This window comes from Parambassis ranga, chromosome 15, assembly GCF_900634625.1.
Source record: "Parambassis ranga chromosome 15, fParRan2.1, whole genome shotgun sequence".
Taxonomy (NCBI): Eukaryota; Metazoa; Chordata; class Actinopteri; family Ambassidae; genus Parambassis; species Parambassis ranga.
In genome coordinates, this window is record NC_041035.1 from 118,867 (window position 1) to 141,565 (window position 22,699).

At 43.3% G+C, this 22,699-nt stretch overlaps 1 protein-coding gene across 1 annotated transcript; it reads right to left on the reverse strand.

Annotated features, from left to right (window-relative positions):
- Window positions 1-1,925: 1,925 nt before the first annotated feature.
- On the reverse strand, window positions 1,926-20,403 carry LOC114447066 (bifunctional heparan sulfate N-deacetylase/N-sulfotransferase 2-like). Its single transcript, XM_028423084.1, is given in 16 exon segments — window positions 1,926-3,401; window positions 4,798-4,900; window positions 5,026-5,132; window positions 7,258-7,428; window positions 7,531-7,705; window positions 7,899-8,022; window positions 8,402-8,498; window positions 9,598-9,780; window positions 10,116-10,244; window positions 11,084-11,269; window positions 15,204-15,358; window positions 15,447-15,534; window positions 18,433-18,875; window positions 18,878-19,279; window positions 19,282-20,008; window positions 20,348-20,403. Coding segments are annotated over 15 exon segments (2,709 nt in total). The 5' UTR covers window positions 19,502-20,008; window positions 20,348-20,403; the 3' UTR covers window positions 1,926-3,275.
- Window positions 20,404-22,699: the final 2,296 nt, after the last annotated feature.

Here is a 22,699-nt window from a genome sequence, read left to right on the forward strand (position 1 = left end):
ACTTCTTGTTGCCAGGTGAGGTCTGAGGTTCAGCTGCAGCACACCGTGCAGCAGATGTTATGGCCTATAGGGCAGGCCAGGAGTGACAGGGAGCGGGTTTCCTTCTGTATCGATCCTCCCTTTGTGTGTCAGTCACTTCATTCAGCACAGATGTATGGCAGCTGATGCTCTAACTGGAATACAGTGAAACAGAAGTGTGCTTTTTGTGGTTAGGCAGACAGAGGTAGAAAGTAACAGTAAACCTGGTTTGTTAGAATAATCTTGATGACAGAACTGTTTCATTTTCGGTTTGTTTTGTATTTGTCATCATTGCCTAAAGTTATTATTGATTCTCTCAGTAATAGTTGTTGAGTTAACCCTTTACTTCTGTCGGTGAAATAGGTGTTGAAATCCACCAGAATGTAGGAAATGGCTTCTACTTTATTTTCTGGGGGAGGACCCCCCGACCCCGCCCCCTCAGGGGTACCCCCTCCCAATATTTTGACACCTTATAAATTCAATTTAACACATTACCTTCATACGTCCTAAATGTACAGCTTGAATTATGGCTTTGTGGATATGGGCTGTACCTCCACCCCTCCTTTATTAATAGGGGTTGGTTCCATTCAACCAGTTTTGTACGGTGTGTTTCTGTATGCTGTTTCAAACTCATGCTCCATGTGCCCTGTTTTCACTTTGAGCACCTGCCCGTCCAAAGGTCTCTGCACGTCCCTGCCAGTCATCCTCTGCACACTGTCATCAGCGCTCACAGGAGCCTGAACAGTCACAGGCTGCTCCTCCCCAAGAGCAGGACCAACAGACTCAGACTCCTTTGTCCCCTGATCCATCAACTTTACAACTAAAGAGGAGGAAGGAGGAGCCTGCCTGATACAACACATGTGTAATAATGTATATGTGCAATAATCCATCTGTACCATCTAAGCTGCTGTGCAATGTTTGTACAGAATCCCTCTGATCTTTTATTATATTCTATTTATACTGGGATCTCTTAGTGCTAATCCTGCTCTTACTTACTGTCGTATTGCTGTTGGTACCCGAATTTCCCTGAGGGATGCATTTTCTTGTGTGGCTGTGTCTGACGGCTTTATTTCCCTCTGTCAATCAGTTAATATTTAGAGGTTATAATCAATTGAACTAGATATCTATTCATTGTGAATGGGAGTAGCCATATTGTATAATGTTACTAGAAAGCAGCTGCTGCAACTGCTGTGGTCGCTGGACCAGTCTCTTGCTCATTAAACGGGGGTGGGTCAATTAGAAACGACTAGTTCCAAGGAAAATCAAACTAATGTTTACTACAAGTTGTATTAAAAAAATTCAGTTGCATCGATGCAGAAATATTACAGAGCCCATGTCTGGTGCTCATGGGCTCTGTAATATTTCTGCATCGATGCCGGTCAAATGATGGTGGAGGAAACTACTGGTACTTTGACACCTGATGATAATGTTCTGAAATGTACATACATTCTGTTTAGAGTTACCTATGTACCATTTCATTCATTCACTGCTCAAGTTTTCAATAAAAAAGGGAAAACTGGGGCGCTCCCGTTTTTGCAGCATAGAAAGGTCTTTAGCTTCAGGATTTTATCGTGACCTGATCCAAAGAGCCATCACAATGAATGACCCACCAAAATCCCTACCATTTGATGTATACATTGTACATGTGTTGGACACACTGTGGCCCTAAAGTAATGTACAGTGTTTTTATGACCATGTTTATTAACCACCAGCAACTTAAGGACAGGATCAGCAGTGTAAACTTGCTGATGTGTTCCTCCCTACAGGCAAGCATGTTTATCCTGTTTGGTGGATCAAGCTCATCACCTATACAGAAAAGAAAAACAATGCTCATACTTTATAACTGCTGTACGTTTAGACAGCACTGAAAGACCTGAAACACTGAGTCAAAAACCAAACGGGAGGACTCCAACCTCTATGTGTTTATTACAGATAATACAGTGTTGGTCTTTCTGACATTTATACAAAACAAACTGAAACTAACAAGACAGCAGCTTCTGATTGGTCCACACTGGCTCTGATATCTGCATCCTGTAACAGCTTTGACTTCTGTAGAGGCAGGTGAGTCTGGAAATCTGTGGTGGTTTTGGGAAGATATTAACGCTCTCTATGGCCGATGTTCCAACCACCCTCTCACAGTCAAACACTAGGTTTTAAACAGCTGACACAGACGGCATCATGTCAGGTGTGCACCTCTGGCCTTTTTACACTGTGTATTCTCAGTGTTAAAAATGCGTCCCCACAGTAGGAGTTGGTTGTGTTCATGTTCGTAGCCCTGATGTCATCCCTGCTTCAAGTATAATTATAAACCAGGACACATCAACTCAATGTGTCCCAGATGTTTGAAGGGTTTGTCTCCATCCGTTCATTCAGCATCATAAAAGAGCTTCTGACTACAACACTCCTTAAGTTTCTCATTACAAAACTCAAAGGTCAAATACTGGTAGGCCAACAGTTAAGGGTTAAAAATATTTGTACTTTCATCTTCTCAGCTTGGTACAATGCCTCCATACTAAAGTACCTATAAGTCTCAGCAGCTCAGAAATCACACTGATTCTTGTATCAAATAGCTTAAAAACCATTTGTAGAGCACACACTGTGTGACTAAAACCAGGGGGAGAAGATCATTCAAAGACCATCTTCACAAAGAAGAACTGCTCATGGTCGGGATGTCAGTGTGGGCACAGCCTGGAAAACCCAACCATGTGCCGGACATTAACGTGTGGTACTTACACTGACCTGTAACTCAACTGTAAAATGATCATCAGAAAGTGAAAATGAAGGACAGGATAAAAGGACAAAGTAGACATAACCATAAAACCTGTTCATGGACTCTGTGTTTACTGGATATTCTGTTTCTCACCTTAGCATACACACTGCTTTAAAATGGACTACTTTACAATCTTCTTCTTGAGATGTGTTTGTGCATGTTAGTCCTGTATACAACTATACAACCCACATCCCGTCTCACAATGTGAAGTTATCCATCACATTAAGGCTGGTTTCATGTTCTTCATGCACACAGCTGCTACTTACACAGTCCTTGTGTAAAGTGTGGGGCTGAAGGCTGCCCGAGGCCTGGAGAAACAACAGGTCACGAGGAGGGAGTCCAACATGTTAACCTCTCAAAGAGGCCTCTTGTTGTCCAGCACTCCAGGAGCCACTAAAAAGTCCGTCTGAAACAGTCCATTCTGATCCAGATCCATATGTTGGCCCCATCTTCTCTGTGGTTTGTCTGTGTGTGAGAGCTTGCCACCTCAGCTCCAGCTTGTGCTTTGGAGTTCTTGACGGAGCCAGGATGGCAGCGGTTGACCTAACCGATTTAGCAAATGCTGAAGCTCCACGTTATGCTCCCGGTAATACTCTGCCAGAAAGGCACGTGACTGCAAGCACACATAAATGCACACACCCACACACACACACACAGAAAGGTTGGAAACAGTCAGAGGAAGCACAATTATACTGTAGAAAAACATTTAACAACAGTGCTGGTCCATCAAGTGTTGCCTAGTCCCCCCAACAGCCTCGATATAAAAACGACTACTACTCTGAGAGCTGCTTAAGTTCAGATTTAAGTAGTGTGGTAATGTGGTCAAAATCAATTTGCGTGTGTCCAGGGTAATTAAAATGATGTGTTCGATGAGTCAACATACATATTCCACAAGCCAGACAATAGCTGTCTCATTTCAGGTGCTGGGCACTGTCTAAAGAAGAGTGGCCTTCATGGTCCACAATGGAGTGTTATTAAACAAGACCATTGAGCCTGTAGATGAGATCCCATCTGCATCACCAGGATTCATGAAGTCCTACTCCTGTAGCTGAGCAACCTTGACAGCTACCGTGGATGTGTACATTTGGCTGTAGTCCTCAGTTCCATTTGGTTTTTTTGATTATTTATCCAGATCCTAAAGCCACAGCAATTAGCAGTCTTCTTGGGAAGTCTTGAATGGAATAACCAGAGGCACCACAATGATCAGAATGATTCACTTCACCTGTCAATGGTCATAATAATACGGCTGATCAGTGTAGTGAAAAATAATTTCAGTTACTGAAGGAATATGTTGTATGAACAGGAGCTGTACCTGTATAATAGCTCTATAATATAGAGCTGTATAACACTGCTTTCTCAACTTAAAGAAAGAAGTCTGTTCAGTCTGCTTTGCTTCTCAGTCATGCTGCTGACACAGATCCCGGCAGCTTTTTATTGAATCCAGTATGAAGCTAGTCTACCCTGGGCCTGGACAGATCATGTGATGCAGCATACAATGGAACATTTGTTTCTTTTAAGCTAACATATCCAATGTGCAATGAATGGTGTGATGGGCTGTGAAGGGCTGTGAAGACACCCTGTGCTACCTAGGGCAAGGTTAAGAAAAGCTATTAAGATCCAATATTCATTCATAAAATCTTTTTTAAATATAAGTCTGCATCCTCTGTGTTAGTCTCACCAGACCAGGCAGGTAAACCAAAACACTTAATTTAAATAATGTAAACTTTGTGTTGTATTAATGTGTGGAGCTTTCATTATGAAACTTTTGTGAAACTCTCTCATAAATAAACAGAACTGGTGTTGAATTAATGTTAAATTGACTAGAAACCTTGAAGCCCTAGCTACTAGGGAAACATAGCTGCATTACTCGGCCACAGTTGAAGGGGCCTTTGTAATGGGACGGCCTTGTTGAGACTCTATATCTATAAATGCGTTCTTCAAAGGATGCAGCACCTGAAGTGAGACACTGGTAGTGACTGCGTGAGGCAGGGAGTATGGTGCATACATACCTCAAAACTCATTTCCGGGTATTTTCTTCCTTTACTCTTCCCCAGACACTTGACTCGACCTCCTTCCACTCGCTGGCACCAGAAACCTTTGCTATCATCATACCTGCGACACAGCATGTTACTCAACAGGATACAGTGCAACTAAACACTATTTAACATTTAACTGCACTAATTATAAATAGAGCACATATAAACGGTGAGGTCGTTTGAATGTGATATGTTACAAACATTAGAGCCTGGGTGTAGTTGAAGGGAGTGACACCCAGGAATCTCTGGATTCCGTCCATCACCAGAGCTGGGTTGGAACGCAGCAAGGCCCCATCCACGATGTGCACCTGAACACACAGAGTGTATTATCAATCACTGGCAACAACACCAGAAAGAAAAACAGACCTACAGCTACATTCTAATAAATAACAAAATCTAACATTCCAACTTTTGTTAAATGTATCATGATACATTTTTGGTCCCCTCTTGCAGATACTAGTTTAGCAGTATAGGCTCAGCCTCGTCCAAACCTCACTACTTCGGCAGCAGAGTTTTTTCCCACAAAAGAATATTTTTTGTTCTTAAAGACAGTCAAAGAGCAGACAATCATTAAGCTGGGACTTCTCTCCTCCCCTGCGGGAATTAAGATGAAGAATTACTTTATTAATCCCCGTAGGGAAATTAGGTTGTAGTACCAGCAACATACATCAAAGAACAATCAAGGACGAGGTTGCAGGTTGCTGAAACTGTTAGTTTGTCCACAGTGTTGTGGAGGGGACGGGAGGGATTTTCCATGCTGGAATCCGGCCGTGTAGGTGATGAAGAGGGAGACAGCACAGTTCCCTGAGGAGCTCCAGTGCTTGTCAGGGTGACAGACACACAGCTCTGCAGTCTCACAAACTGTGGTCAACCTGTCAGGTGAGACAAGGGGAGCATCCACCTGCATCTTCTCCAACTTAGCCCTCAATGTCTCAGCTGGATGGTGTTGGCCACTGCGCAGGCACTGAGGGAAAGGCCTTGAACACAGCCAGATGTCATGCCACCTGACCATAAGAGGAGTAGTGGCTCTGTTGTAGTCGTGCATGTAAAAACTGTGCCCTGGCAAGATGGGTGTGAACGTAGGCATTGGGTGGGATAATACACACACACAGCAAGGTGTGGGTATTCTAAACACTGAGCTGAAAATGAAAAGATGCTTGATAACTATAAAAGAACGAGTTTTGACTTCTTCAGTTTTGCGACCAATCGCTAACTCAGGCCTTTTTGCTGTGTTATTTTTGATCTGCAATAAAGACTCTATACTTCGGCATTTGCCTGTCTACAGTCTTTTTGACTTTTTTATGAAGATTTTTAGAGAACAACCAAGTTCAAGGTCAGAGCCAAGCCTAAAGTTTTAACTCCAAAGGTCTCTCAGGCCACATCCACACAGAGACAAAGTGCGTTAAAACACCTGGAGGATATGCCCGCGCTCGTCCTCGGTGGACAGGGCCTCTGAGAAGAAGTAGGAGGACCGCTGGAATCAAACTTGTTGATAAGCTGGTTCAACTCATTAGCTCAGTCGACATTCACTTCAGCTCCACGTCTTTCTTTCCTCTGGAAGCCAGTGATCGCTCTCATCCCACACCACACGTCCCTGGTCTGGTTTCTCTCCAGTCTCTCCTCCAGCGGTTTATACAGAACTGACCAGTCGATGGTTTCCAGGGCATCACACAGTGAGAGACAGTCCATGGCACCATCAGACCACTTCTTAACAGTCTTCACAGTGACAGGTTGCTGCTGAAACACAGGTGTGTATGATGGGGAGACCAGGACAAGGTTTTGGTCAGACTTGCCCAGAGGACGAAGAGCAGTGGGAGTGTTTGCATTGGTGACATTTGTATACAATAAATCCAAATTCTCATTGTCGTTTGTTGTGCACTGGACATGCTGCTGAAATAAACAGGAAGTGGAGGAGAGACAGGCTTGACTAAAATCCCATGTGATGAAGATGAAGGCACTGGGATGTTTAGTCTGCAGGTCTGTGGTGACCGAGTAGATGACGTCACAGGCTACGTCTGCTTTACTGGTTAGAGGAACACAGACGGTGATGGCGATAACATTGGTAAACTCCTGTGGCAAGTAATATGGATGAAGTCTGATAGCAATAAGCTCCAGGTTAAGACTGCACACACGCTCCTTGATGTGTGCTTTGGTTTGCACCACCTGTTGTTTACGAGCACGGCGAGCCCTGACCACGAAGGATGGAGGTCTTAGAGCCAGCATCTGATTGAGTGTGTAAACAATACCAGGGGTTTTCTCGGATTGGCTGCTGGGGGCCATGAGTAACCCAAGCACCAAGCACGCAAGGAGAAAAAAGTACCTAAACCTCTGAATCATGTTTGAATACTTAGCTGGGTGAGCCAGCAAAAGTAAACGTTTTGTCAAAACAAGCCAATAGTAACAGTGACATGAGCAGATAAGTGACTGTGTTACCTGGGTGGGTTGGTAGAACTGTAACCAGCGCTCCAGGTGGGTGGCATAGGCCCCAGGATTAAGGCAGCGTCTCTGCAGGGCCAGCAGGTCCCTGGGGGCTGAGGGGCCTGCCATCACAACTGCATGGAAAGTGTTGTTGAGGGCTGCAGGGTCCTGGTGGGCCCTCTGGTGCTGTAGTCATTAGCACAGCCAACAAAAGACCACTTTGAGGAACCTGGGTAGTCTGACACAGTAGTGGACATGTGTGGAATATTACAATCGGACGATTCTCACCTGATACCAGGAGTATGCCCTGTCAGAAGGATTGATAAGGACTGCCAGGATTTTGGCTCTGGGCAGAAGGGCAGAAGCTCTTTTAGGAGCCACCTCTGTGTCAAAGTAGTTGGCACTCTTTTCAAACATAAAGTCAGTGCTGACATTGGAGGGAAATGGGAAGAAGTCCATGTACCTGAGGAGCACAAAATGCTAGAATTCACATCCATGGATAATTGGTATTCAGATAGTGACACAACACTTAAAGTGTATATACTATATAGGAACCGTTATTCAATTCTGTTGACATTTTTTTCACAAGTAACGTTCACTGAAGGACAAATTGCACTGCAGTCATTCTGTGCGTGTACAGTATGTGAAGTCTTTACCAGTCAATCCCATTGTCATAGTTTGCTCCACTGAAGAACTGGATCTCCTCAAAAGTAGTGGGACTGGGGAAGGAGCTGGTGATTGCTGGGTGAAGGTTCAGGAATGAATGAAGTGCTGTGGTGCCTTTGAGTAAAGACATTTATGCAAATTAACACATTAAGGGTCTTGATATAAGGCAGTGTTTGCCAACCACTGATGTGCTATCAAAGATTATCAGGTGTGCTGTGGGAAATTATCCAATTTCACTTAATTGGTCTGAAATTATTCATATAATTTGTCTTAGTTCGTCTATGCCAGCAAAGTACAGTGATGGCAGAACTATACCCCCTAAAGTTAGACAAGAACCCAAAACATATGGCTATTTCGTTAATGACATAAAATACCAAGAGAAAGATGAGCCCTGGGAGTTTTAAATGTAAAATATTTGTTGTGGTTCAATAAAAGGTTGGGAAACACTGGTATACGGAAGAGAATAAAGATGAAAATGGAAACAGAACAGTACCTGTCTTCTGGGGTCCAATGATAAGGAACTTGGGGAGCCTGTCACAGGTCTTCTCTTTAGACCAGATGTCTTTGTGTCTTTTATCGTGACAAGGATTCTGGAAAACACAGTTTTTCCTCATTATTTAACATCAAAAAGTGAATACTGTTACTGCTTCAGTGCTAGCGTTCCTGCACCCAGGACTTGTCCTGTTATAAGTCACTCAATAAACTAGTTCTGTAAACAAGATCTGTAGTTATTTCTATGCCACTGCTACTTGTTTTAAGCTACAGAACAAAACAACCTCTGCACTCCCTGGTTGCTCACACACTGCTCACATTGTCGGTAAAAGGCTGAATGATAATATAATTAATTAAGTAAATTAAAGTGAAAAAGTTGGTCAAAACATAATGTTTGCACTAAGAAAAATCCAGCACGTCCAGCACGCCGATGTTTAGAGGTCAGGGTCAGTCGATGGCCGATATCAGGATGTTTCCCCCCTTTGTTTGAGAGGCCTCGACCAGCAGTGGGGGAAATTGGAGTTTTGACATACTTACTATTAGAGGTCGGCCTATATATGGGCTGTGAGGAAAAACCTTAGACAAAAGAAGGGGTATCCACCCCTCGTCCCTTGCTTTGATCTTGACTGCAGGCAGTTGGTTAGAACCAAGGTAAGGAGAAAAACATCACAGCCCAGGATGCATTTGTGCAATGCATGATAACATTTTTACAAAAACAACATAACAAAATATCTACCTATCTGTAGTCTATTCTATGTTTTAGAGGAATTTCTATGATTGATTATTATGATTGGGGGGGGTATTGCAGTTTATTAGTTTGATTGCCTTAGCTAGGCAATCAAACTCTTGTTCTTCACCCTCTTTCTTCTTCTTCTTCTTTCTTATTCTTCCGTAAGTTTTTTGGCGCAGTGTATCTTCAGCATACATTGACCGATTTCAGCCATTCAACTATCAAAATGTTCATCTCACAGAGGACATTCTGGGTTTTTTTTTTTAAATTATAATTTTTCAAATATTAAGCTATTTCGGTGTCATTTTTAACATGGGAGTCTATGAGAGAGCCCTTCAATAAGGGTCATCTGCCAAATGTAGCTCCTCCTACAAATTTCAAGCTGCAGACTCCAGTTAGAAATATGTATTTTCTGGAAACATTCTGCAAAGTTAGTAATTGATAACATACAAAAGAAATGCACCCACCTGCCAGAGTGGATCCCTCTCCTCAGGGAAGATCTGGAAGTATCGCTCAGCAAGTTGAATAGGAGGCAATGTCTGGAGCCTCAGGTTAGTCCAGCATTGGACAAACTTCACCAAAGACTCAAAGGTGTACAGACCCAGACGATCATTACCATAGTTGGAGAGGTGGGTCATGAAGATGCTGATCTGGATTTGGAAGGCAATATTTGGAAGACAACATTTAGAAGGCGTAATTTACAGGTAAGTTTACATTTACATGCAGTTATCATCACAAGTCAAGTCTGTGTCACGGGACAGGCTGTGGGCATCAAGTGAAGAGAGAGGCCGGTAAATGGATGATAAAACGCAATTTAAAAAGAGGAAATTCTCTATTTATACTGTGTATTTTAACTCGTACAATCTAGCTGACAGCAAGCAAATTTTCCTACTTTAGTTTAATGTAAATGTAATGTAATTTAAAGGTGGTCTCATCAGTCTCAGGTTCACAGCTTTGGTAGGTGCATTGAGGTTGTTTTTCTTACAGGGTTCAGGAGAACAGTGAGGAAGAGTTCTCCTCCTTTGATGCTCTTGTCCAGCTCTTTAGATCCTCCTGGGTATTCGTTATAGAATATAGTATGGGTGAACAAACCACAAGTCTGCCTGGGCAACACCTACAACACACAAAGGGATCATTGATTGTACAGTATTCGTATGCGTTCCAAAAGCTTTTCATGAAAGAAATCTCGTTTTACTGACAAATGGCAACAAATTGTTGTTTATTTTAAAAATTATAAACCAAATATTGGTGTCAACAGAGAGCCAATAAAAACATTAGGGATATTAGTAATATAAATTTAAACTAAGCATACAGCTGTATTTTATACTCTGACTACAGGACTGAAGACATCACAGGATCCACATTTGACAGCCTGCAGTCAAGATCAGAGCAAGGGACTTAGCAAGGGGTGGATACCCCTCCTTTTGTCCAAGGCTTTTCAAGGATTGTTGCATACCTAATACTTAGTCATCTAATAATTACGGAAATGAGCCAATATGACATGTCTGTGTATGGCAAGTGGACCTCTAGAACATGACCTTAAAAAACAGAAGCTGTTGCTTAGGTTACAAGAACCACCCCAAAATGTTGGACAAATACAGTCAGGCAAGTGGAGGAAATTCAGGACCATTGTTTCCCTCCCCAAGAGTGGTCAACCAATTAAGATCACTCCTGCAAAATCAGGAAAGAACCCAGGGTAAAGTAAATCAGAACATTTAGTTGCTGTTATTGTTATTGCTGCTGTTAATTGCACTCCCTCCCATTGGTAGGTACTGCAGGGTAGTGTTCAACAAAATAAAACCTTACACCTAATGCCAAAATAGCATGGCATATTTACTGCACAGCAATGGAGAAGAGCTGCCTTTTCATTTTTACTTCCCCAATTATTTTTGTTTTTACAGGAAATAAGTTATTAATAGGAGCATGAATGAAATGCAAGGACTGTAAACTGGCCTGGATTCCATTGTGGATGAAGCCTCGGCGATATCGAGCTGGCCTGAGATGGGGGTATTCCTCTGTGCTGGTCACTTTGATTCCCCATACAGTCTTCCAGGCTTCGTAGAGCTGGCTGTGAACTGGATAAACTCCAGAGTGATGCGGAGCTACTGCATAGCCCATATCTGTTGGAATGCCATGCTCCTACAGAGAGGGAGCAGTGAGAAAACAAGACAGGTTACTGCAATTGTGGCATTATGCTAATGCAATGATACAATGATCACACTTGGAACACTGAGTTATTAATAAAAGCAAATGCATGTGCCATTCTATATCCATGGGTGAGAGTCGAACAGCATTTGGGATGTATAACCCCATTCACTTCAATTCAATTCTATTTATATAGCGCATTTTACAATCAGAATTGTCTCAAAGCGCATTCAGAGTGGGGAAAGTCAATCCAGCTGTCAGACTGAATTAAGACCTATTTTCAAATCCGGCTATAGCATGTCCGTGTGCAATCTGGCTCAATCTGGCATCTTTGCTGTGGTCCAGACCGCTAGGTGTCGCATCGTTAAATGCATGCATGCATCGTGTGGTTTCTTTCACTTTGGTCTCCTCTGTTGTCCAGAACGCAGTTGATTCCTTTGTAGCCATGTCAAAAAATAAACTCATAGTTAGGCAAATGTTGACACACGGCCTTTCGCTTGTGACCTAGATACCTTCCCTGTGAACCCAGTATGATGTTGCTAGCCGCATAAAATAGTAAATGATATCAACATTTCAGTGAATCCAGCTCAACCCACCTCCGAGAGGTGGGTTGATCTGGATTGAAACAAGATTTTGTGCTGTTCAGACTGTGAAAATATAAATTGATTACAAGTCTGAATGAGGTCTAAGAGTGGAATGCACTTTTTTGTTACCCCTTTGAGTTTGGTTTTGTTTAATGTTTTTTGTAGTGTTGAAGTGTCCATGGTTAATGACATTATACAGTGCATCCAGAAAGTTCCAGTTGTATTCCAAGTTGTATTAAATGAATCTCTTACCTCAAAATTCTACACCCAATACCCCATTATGACAATGTGGAAAAAGTTTTTTTTTTTAATTTATTAAAAATAGAAAACTAGGAAATCACATTTACATAAGTATTCACAGTGAATGAAGCTCAAAACTGAGCTCAGTTGCATTCTTTTTTCCACTGATCATCCTTGAGATTTTTCTACAGCTTAACTGGAGTCCACCTGCGGTAAATTCAGTTGAATGGACATGATTTGGCACACACCTGTCTATACAAGGTCCCACAGTTAACCGTGCATGTCAGAGCACAAACACCAAGCATGAAGTCAAGGGAACTGTCTATAGACCTGCGGGACAGGATTGTCTTGAGGCACGAATCTGGGGAAGGATACAGAAAAAATTCTGCTGCTTTGAAGGCCCCAATGAGCACAGTGACCTCCATTATTCATAAATGGAAGACGTTTGGAACCACCAGGACTCCTCCTAGAGCCGGCCGGCCGTCTAAACCAAGCGATCGGGGAGAAGGGCCTTAGTCAGGGAGGTGACCAAGAACCCGATGGTCACTCTGTCAGAGCTCCAGCGTTCTTCTGTGGAGAGAGGACAGCCTTCCAAAAGGACAACCATCCCTGCAGCAATCCATCAATCAGGCCTGTACGGTAGAGTGGCCAGATGAAAGCCACTCCTTAAAACAAACATGGCAGACTGTCTGGAATTTGCCAAAAGGCACCTGAATGACTCTCAGACCATGAGAAACAAAATTCTCTGGTCTGATGAGACAAATAATAAACTCTGTGGTGTGAATGCCAGGAGTCATGTTTGGGGGAAACCAGGCCAATACCATCCCTACAGTGAAGCATGGTGGTGGCAGCATCATGCTCTGGGGATGTTTTTCAGCAACAGGAACTGGCAGACTAGTCAGGATAGAAGGAAAAATGAATTCAGCAATATACAAGATATCCTGGATGAAAACCTGCTCCAGAGCGCTCATGACCTCAGACTGGGGCGAAGGTTAATTTTTCAGCAGGACAACGACCCGAAGCACACAGCCAAGATCTCGAAGGATTGGCTTCAGAACCACCACTGTGAATGTCCTGGAGTGGCCCAGCCAGAGTCCAGACTTGAATCTGACTGAACATCTCTGGAGAGACCTGAAAATGGCTGTGCACAGACGTCTCCCATCCAACCTGATGGAGCTTAAGAATTACTGCAAAGAAGAATGGGCTAAACTGCCTAAAGATAGGTGTGCTAAGCTTGTGGCATCATATTGCTGCCAAAGGTGGCTCAGCAAAGTATTAAGCAAAGGCTGTGAATATTTATGTAAACGTGATTTCTTAGTTTTCTATTTTTAATAAATTAAAAAAATTTACAAAACATTTTTTGGTAACATTGTCCTAATGGGGTATTGTGTGTAGAATTTTGAGGTGATACAGTGTGGAATTAAAGCTGCAAGCAGCGATGACGGGCCCTCGCAGTCCTTGCGGTCCGCGGGAGTCACAACCACCACCTCCCCTATCGCCCCACGACCTCTCTCCCACCTGTACCGGCACAAGCAGTGGTCTGCCGGGCAGAAGAGTACACCAAACCACACATATACAAAAGACAGGCTCCCGGCCAGTAGGTGGCACAGTGACTGTAGCTTATGACCATGTCAAAGTGTGCAGAGTCAGATGTTTAGCATGAGTGTAAAGTTTCGTCCACATAGGATGAAGTATGAGGGAGATACAGCCACAAAAACATGTATTTCCTGTGCGTTGGCGAAGGTTTAAATTCGTGGCGGTGCCACAGCCAGACCGAAGTGCTGAGTTTTTGATAACTTTTGGTCCCTAATGCCTTAAGAGTAAGCAGACCAATTTTCAGCCCGATTGGACAAATCCCCAAAGAGGAGTTCGTAAAAGTGCGTGAAAAAAAGAGTGAAAAATGCAAAATGGCGTAGGTTTTTCAAAATGGCGGACTTCCTGTGCGTTTTAGAGGATAGCACCAAGAGACTGTGGCGAAGGGCCACCTTTGCGGCGTTGCCCCACCCACACGGTGTAACATCGAGCTGCGTTTTTGATAACTTTTGCTCAGCCATGTCTTCAGAACCATGTGACAAAATCTCAGGTCCATCAGAGTATTTCCCTAGGAGGAGTTCGTTCAAATACGAGGTGTGGAACATGGATAGTCAGCCTGAACACAATTCATACCACCAGTAGGTGGCGCTATGAGAGTATCAGCTCATTAGTTATATCAATCTGTTCAGAATGACAGGCCCAGCATGCCTGATTATTTTCATCCACATAGAATGAAGTATGTGGGAGATACAGCCACAAATACATCCATTTCCTGTGAGTTGGCAAAGGGTCAACTTCGCGATGGCGCCACAGCCAGACGGTATGACGAAGTGCTGCGTTTTTGATAACTTTTGGTCCCTAACCCCTTAAGCACAAGCACACCAATTTTCAGCCCTATCAGGCAATTTCCCTAGGAGGAGTTCGCAAAAGTGCGGGGAGTGCAAATTGGAACAGGGCGTGGCTTTTTCAAAATGGTGGACTTCCTGTACGTCGTGGAATTTTTGTCCAAGAGGTTTTTTTTTCTTGTCACAAGGCAATACATCAGTGTACCGAGTGTGAAGTCTGTAGCTGTTGCGGTGAATATTTTCACACTTTAGGGGGCGCTGCAGAGCCATGCGGCCATGCCCGCCACTGGCGACAGTGTCAAGTCACGATTTTCATCAGTGGACAATTTTGTGCCAAATCTGGTGAGTTTTTGAGCACGTTCAGGGGGTCAAATTCGCGAGACCGTGGGCAGAACAAGAATGACGTATAATAATAATAAACACTTGCAATTCAATAGGGCTCTTGCACCATCTAATCTAAAAATTTAGCATGAAAGCCTGTTTTATGCATGCGCAATGATTATAAATGAGACCCCAGGACAAACCAGCTCCTAGCAAAGCTCACAACGGGCAACATTCCTACTGATGGACTATGGAATTTCATATTCTTATCAAAAAATGTGAGAAATTTAACTGCAAGACAGCAAAAAGTAAGGAGGTTTATGCATGTGTGTACTGTTTGTTAAAGCTTTCATTTTTGCAAGGGCTGGTTCAACAAACTGATCAGTCTGTAATAGTGCAGCTAACCTGAGCAAAGACCTTGTTGAGCCTCATCTGCTCTGACAGGACGCTGACATTGTGAAAGAGGTGAGGCTGCATGTGGCTCCACATGTGGGGAAACCACCAGAAGTCCATCCTGTACTGCAGCAGCATGTCATCTCCCCGATCCTCTTCATCGGTGCCTGGAAATACACGTAGGATGTGCAAACAAACACACATTTGTTTGCATTACACTGACAGAACCTAATTCTATTGTCAGATGCTCCCTACCTGTGTGATAGAACTTTCCAGAAAATCCCAAATTGAATGTGAAGTTAGGGACCAGTGCTCTCAGCTTGTTTTGAGTGTTGAGCAATGCCTGTGAAAGTATAACCACTACAGTCAATGCAATGATAAGCCATCAGTGCTTAACCTTCAAACAACAATTAGCTATATGCTAATGCTGACCAGAACATATTAAATTGTTCATTAGCATATCACTTTAGACGACAGCCTCCCTGTCAAAACCTAAAGTAAAGTACTAGTAGTAGTAGAGTTGAAAAGTTTGTTTATTCTTCTAAATAATTTTCTATATTTCTGCCCGAACAAAAATTACATTGAATAGCTGTGATGGAGCTATTTTGCAACAAATAATTAAACTGCAGCTAATAAACTTTATTGATGTGACAGTTCACCTGATGGAAACCAAGATTGATCCACTCCATATTTAGTATTTATTCATTAACATGAGTGGTTAAAATTGCAACTTATAGTTTGTTTACAAGAACTTTGAGTTCATCAGACTTTAGTCTTTTTTGACAATGGGAACAAACTTAACTGACCCCCTACTTAGAACACAAGTCCCACTCATTAAATCTTCAGATGAGCAAACAAATGATTATGTATATAACTTATTTATTTATTCCATTTGTTGCGTTTTGTGTAAAAACATAATGAAAGAATAAGTAGCCATCACAGTGAGTCTTGGTATTAAGACAAATACACTTCAGAAAAACAACATGTATGTTTTTCTGCTGCACCGTTATTTATATTAGCAAAAATTAAGCCAAAAAGGAAGAAATACGTATTCAGTACTAAAAGTTCCCTTACTTCTGGTTCTATTCTGACTGGGGTCTTTCTATGGGGAGTTTGCTTGTTCTACCTGTGCCTGTGTGGGTTTTCTCCGGGTATTTAATTAGGTGAGCTGCAGCAGGTGCTGCTGATCGTCAGTCAGCAGGTGTACAGACCTCTATAAAAGCAGACATTTTGACAGTTTGCTGCTCTGGAGCATTCAGATGAGTGTTAACGGTGTCCAAGAGGGAAAGACATAAACAATGGTGATAGCTATTAAATCATATAGGGTACTTAGCATAGTCCATGTGATTTTTTTCTTTTTGGCTTTGTTTGTTGCTAATACACTCAACAAAAATATAACGCAACACTTTTGTTTTTGCTCCCATGTTTCATGAGATGGACTTGAAGATCTAAACTTCATTCCAGATACACAATATTACCATTCCTCTCAAACATTGTTCACAAATCTGTCTAAATGTGTGATAGTGAGCACTTCTGCTTTGCTGAGATAATCCATCCCACCTCACAGGTGTGCCACATCAAGATGCTGATCTGACATCATGATTAGTGCACAGGTGTACCTCAAACTGCCCACAATAAAAGGCCACCCTGAAATGTGCAGTTTGTTTCTGCTTTATTGGCGGTCTGGGGACTCAGAACCAGTCAGTATCTGGTGTGACCACCATTTGCCTCATGCAGTGGCAACACATCTTCTTCGCATAGAGTTTATCAGATTGTCTATGTGGCCTGTGGAATGTTGGTCCACTCCTCTTCAATGGCTGTGCGAAGTTGCTGGATATTAGTGGGAACTGTTGCACGCTGTCGTATACGCCGGTCAAGCACATCCCAAACATGTTCAATGGGTGACATGTCCGGTGAGTATGCTGGCCATGCAAGAACTGGGACATTTTCAGCTTCCAAGAATTGTGTACAGATCCTTGCAACATGGGGCCGTGCATTATCTTGCTGAAACATGAGGTGATGTTCATGGATGTATGGCACAACAATGGGCCTCAGGATCTCATCACGGTATCTCTGTGCATTCAAAATGCCATCAATAAAATGCACCTGTGTTCTTCGTCCATAACAGATGCCTGCCCATACCATGACCCCCACCACCACGGGCCACTCGATCCACAACATTGACATCAGCAAAGCGCTCACCCACACGACGCCACACACGCTGTCTGCCATCTGCCCTGAACAATGTAAACCGAGATTCATCCGTGAAGAGAACACCTCTCCAACGTGCTAGACGCCATCAAATGTGAGCATTTGCCCACTCAAGTCTGTTACGGCGACGATCTGGAGTCAGGTTAAGACCCCGATGAGGACGACGAGCATGCAGTTGAGCTTCCCTGAGACGGTTTCTGACAGTTTGTGCAGAAATTGTTTGGTTATGCAAACCAATTGTTTCAGCAGCTGTCTGAGTGGCTGGTCTCAGACGATCTCGGAGGTGAACCTGCTGGATGTGGAGGTCCTGGGCTGGTGTGGTTACTCGTGGTCTGCGGTTGTGAGGCCGTTTGGATGTACTGCCATATTCTCTGAAACGCCTTTGGAGACGGCTTATGGTGGAGAAATGAACATTCAATGCACGAGCAACAGATCTGGTTGACATTCCTGCTGTCAGCATGCCAATTGCACGCTCCCTCAATGCTTGTGGCATCTGTGGCATTTTGCTGTGAGACAAAACTGCACATTTCAGGGTGGCCTTTTATTGTGGGCAGTTTGAGGTACACCTGTGCACTAATCATGATGTCAGATCAGCATCTTGATGTGGCACACCTGTGAGGTGGGATGGATTATCTCAGCAAAGCAGAAGTGCTCACTATCACACATTTAGACAGATTTGTGAACAATGTTGAGAGGAATGGTAATATTGTGTATCTGGAATGCAGTTTAGATCTTCAAGTCCATCTCATGAAACATGGGAGCAAAAACAAAAGTGTTGCGTTTATATTTTGTTGAGTGTAATAAAGGCCCAGTAAAAAAGGTAGAATCTGTTTGTTCATCTGAAGTTGTATTTGCCTTACCAAGAACCAACAGAATAGATATTTTTATTATGTTTTTAACAGAAAACAATGTCTAGCAAAGACTACTGCCATATAAACAACTAAACAAATCCTAGCATTGATTTTCTTAAGGCTTGAAAAAGAGCTAAAACCAGAATAGGACCACTTGTGCAAACATTTTTCAAACCCACCTCCACATCAGACACCTTCATACGGGTTCCCTCCTTGCCAACAAATATATCATCCACGTCCACGAGAATGTGACGGTCCAAGGACAAACACAGTCGCTTTCCTGTTAAGTAGGCGATAGCATCTACAAAAACCAGCTTGTGAAGCCAATAGTTAAGATTATTTCCGAAAAGAACTCTTTGAATGCCATCATGTAGCCCCAGGTCTTGTATAACTGTGGCATGGAGGGCCCGGAGCGGGCTGGGTCCAAAATGTGCCAGTACTTCAGCAGACTTCGTGCTGGCCAGAAGTACTGGTTCATACGTAGAGTGGTTAGACTGAAAAATAGTCCAATCATCCCCTGGTAGTGGACCCTGCTCCACATGGTTAGGCTTTGTGATGTATAAAAGAGGAGCACTGGGGTTGATCTGGTAATTCCTGAGTCCCAGGTGTGAGTGTAAAAAGAGAAACCTTTGAGTTGTGCACTAAGAAGAGAGTTTTCATTAGCTTTGAAGAAGCCAATGACACCTACACCATATTCAGCACAGTACTTGTCCACTAAGTCACGGTTCCATGCATCCAGATTGACATATTTCAGCACATTTTCAAAAATGATCAATGTGTAGCGTCCATGGTTATGGTCTGTCAATGTGGGCATGTCACCTTTTCCAGGAGCAATCTCTGTCCGGTAGTGGAAGCGACTTGACTCTAATATGGCAACAATCTCCTGGCCCAGCTGGGAATAGATACTCTCTACAAACACCAGGACCACAGGCTCTGTCCTGGAAGTGTCCATTGCCTTCACCTGTCGTAGTCGTCCTTGGCGTGGAGGAAGGAAGAGAGGTGCCCTTTGCACACCTGGTCCCCCACAGCATTCCCAGTGCTCATTCCAAGTGACATCCCCCCTCCACCACCACAGTTACTGAAGGGTAAAGGTGGAGCCTCCTTGATTTTTGGGCTGTTGGAAACATAGTAAGCTAGAAAGGCCATCGACAACAAGCAGAAGATGATAAGTGCCAGGATAAGGCGGTGAAGCTCCAACTGGCGGACACCTCGTATTAACTTCCAAACACCCAAGCCTGCACCAACCATGGTTTTGGGCAGTAGAGTCAGGGCTGGTCAGGAAGCAGCAAAAATAAATAGCGTAGAATAACAGAAAGGTGGGGCGGGGATAAGAGGAGAGGGAAGTGAAGGAGGAAGATTGAGCAGTAGATACTGGCACTAAGCTGTGCTGAAGAATAGCCATTTACACTAGGTCACCATGGCCAACATTATCTACTACCTGTTTCTGTATTCCTACTAAAGCTCTGCAGTGCAAAAAAACACTCAAATGACTAAAAGGAAGATGGAGGAAAATGGAAGGGTAGGTAGTTTTTTTTTGTGAAGGGAACGCTAAATAGCAGCAAAGTGAGTATGGAGAAATGGGAAATTGGTGCCTGCTGCTCGATCAGTTTTTCGATTCAAGCAACAGTGAACGTGCATGTGGATATGTCAACCTGTAGATGTCTGTAGTCCATTAGCAGTGGAGGTACTGCTGCTGTTTATCTGTGCTTTGGGGCTGAACCCCTTCAGGTCATCTAACCTTACCACCCCAGGCATCTGCAGAAATAGATAAGAAGATGATGACGACAAACAAAATATACAAGAAAGACAGGCAAGCAACATTGTCATGAATCTCTATAAAAATCTGTCATATCAAAACATGCAAACATGAAATAAGGACAGAAGGCCAAATATACTTCCTATACAGTTTTAGAGTAGATGTACAATGAAGTAAAAAGTTGGATAAAATATTCCTGTGGTGTATGACACCAACAACAAAGACAAACATGTACTCTAGAGATAAATCATGTAAGGTTTCAAGTCACAGACAGAAAGCCATGTTTTCAGATTTATTATTTTGAACACTTCATACAAAAAGGAAATAGCAAGGCATACCGTCTTTCTGGCTTTCCCACTAGCCCTTTAGAGCTAAACATTGCAGGGACCATCTGAGAAAAACAAAACAAAGAGACCAGGCAGAGAATGATTAGGGCAAATAGTGGACAAAAACACAGAGGAGACATCAACAAACAATGTGGCATGTCATTTTTTATATGTGTATAGAGTGAGTATGCATCAAGTTATCACCTTGTCAATGTTGTAGGCAAATTCAAATATTTCATCACAAAGCCTGAAATTCATTTTAAAAACTTGAAGTGCAAAGATTGTGCCATTACCACAGTCCCAAGTACTGATGGGGGTACCAACTTACTCCTGCAGAACTGGACTGCTTTGTCAACAACATTGCAGACACATTACACTCAGTCTTAAACAGGAGAAGAAGAAGAAAACTACAAATCAGAAGAGGCTAGCTCCGTGGTACAACTCAAATATCCGATCACTGAAACGGATTACCCGAAGGATGGAGAGGAAGTGGCAGTCCTCTAAATCAGATGACTCCCAGAGGGCCTGGAGAGACAGTCTGCTGACGTATAAGAAGGCCTTCGCAAAGCCAGGACAGCCTACTATTCATCACTAATAGAAGAAAACAAGAACAACCCGCGCTTTCTCTTTAACGCTGTGGCCAGGCTGACAAAGAGCCACAGCTCTGTGGAGCCTCGCATTCCTGCAGTTCTTAGTAGTGAAGACTTCATGAGCTTCTTCACCGATAAAATCACCACTATTAGAGGACAAATCAACCACAATCTCTCTGTGACCGCTGAGGATACACCGCCACTTCTGGAAACGGATCCTGATCTAACTCTGGACTGCTTCGTGCCCATCGGCCTCCCGGAGCTGACCACCAGCATCTGCAAGTCTAAACCTACTACCTGTCTTCTGGATCCGATCCCATCTTGGCTCCTCAAGGATGCTATTCCTCTGATCGGAGAGTCTATATTAGGACAGATCAACTTGCCTCTGGAAACAGGATATGTACCACAGGCTTTTAAAACTGCTGTGATCATTCCGATACTTAAAAAACCTTCACTGGACCCGGACGTCTTAGGAAACTACAGACCGATCTCCAACCTCACCTTTATCTCCAAAATACTCGAAAGAGCTGTTGTAGGTCAGCTAAATGACCACCTGCGTAGGAACAGTCTGCTCGATGCTTTCCAGTCTGGATTCAGAGCCCATCACAGCACAGAAACAGCACTGCTCAAAGTCACTAATGACCTCCTCATGGCATCGGACCGGGGTCTCGTCTCTGTACTCATTCTACTGGATCTCAGTGCTGCCTTCGACACCGTAGATCATCGCATCCTGCTACACAGATTAGAACATGAGATCAGGATTACAGGAACAGCACTGCGCTGGTTTAAATCATATTTATCTGACAGATTTCATTTTGTTCACACTAACGATGTGTCTTCCACAGGTACAAGGGTTAACCACGGTGTTCCACAGGGTTCTGTGCTCGGACCGATCCTGTTCACCCTCTACATGCTCCCTCTAGGAAACATCATCCAGAAGCACGGCATAAAACTTTCATTGTTATGCTGATGATACCCAGCTGTATTTATCCATGAAGCCTGAAGAAACGGAGCCGCTAGTCAGACTACAGGCGTGTCTAAAGGACATAAAGGACTGGATGTCCTCCAACTTTTACTATTAAACTCAGACAAGACTGAGGTCATTGTTTTTGGACCGAAACATCTCAGAACTAGTTTATCAGATAATACTTTCTCTCTGGATGGAATTACTCTGGCCTCCAGTACGACTGTGAGGAACCTTGGAGTTATCTTTGATCAAGACATGTCGTTTGTCTCTCATATTAAGCAGGTCTCCAGGACCGCTTTCTTTCACCTGCGTAATATTACTAAGATCAGGAGCATCCTCTCTCAGAGTGATGCTGAAAAGCTCATCCATGCTTTTGTCACTTCAAGACTGGACTACTGCAACTCTTTATTGTCAGGATGTCCACATTACTCCATCAACAGTCTGCAGCTGATCCAGAACGCAGCAGCTAGAGTTCTGACAGGAAGCAGCCAAAGGATCACATCTCTCCTGTCCTAGCGTCTCTTCACTGGCTCCCAGTGGACTCAAGAATACACTTCAAGATCCTTCTTCTAACCTACAAGGCTCTTCATGGACTTGGTCCATTGTATCTGCAGGACCTGATTGTACCATATGTTCCTAATAGGACACTCAGATCTCTGAGTGCAGGTTTACTTGTAGTTCCTAGGATTCATAAAAGTAGAATGGGAGGACGAGCTTTCAGCTATCAGGCACCGCTATTATGGAACCAGTTACCAATCTGGGTCTGAGAGGCAGACACTGTCTCCACCTTTAAGACTAGACTTAAAT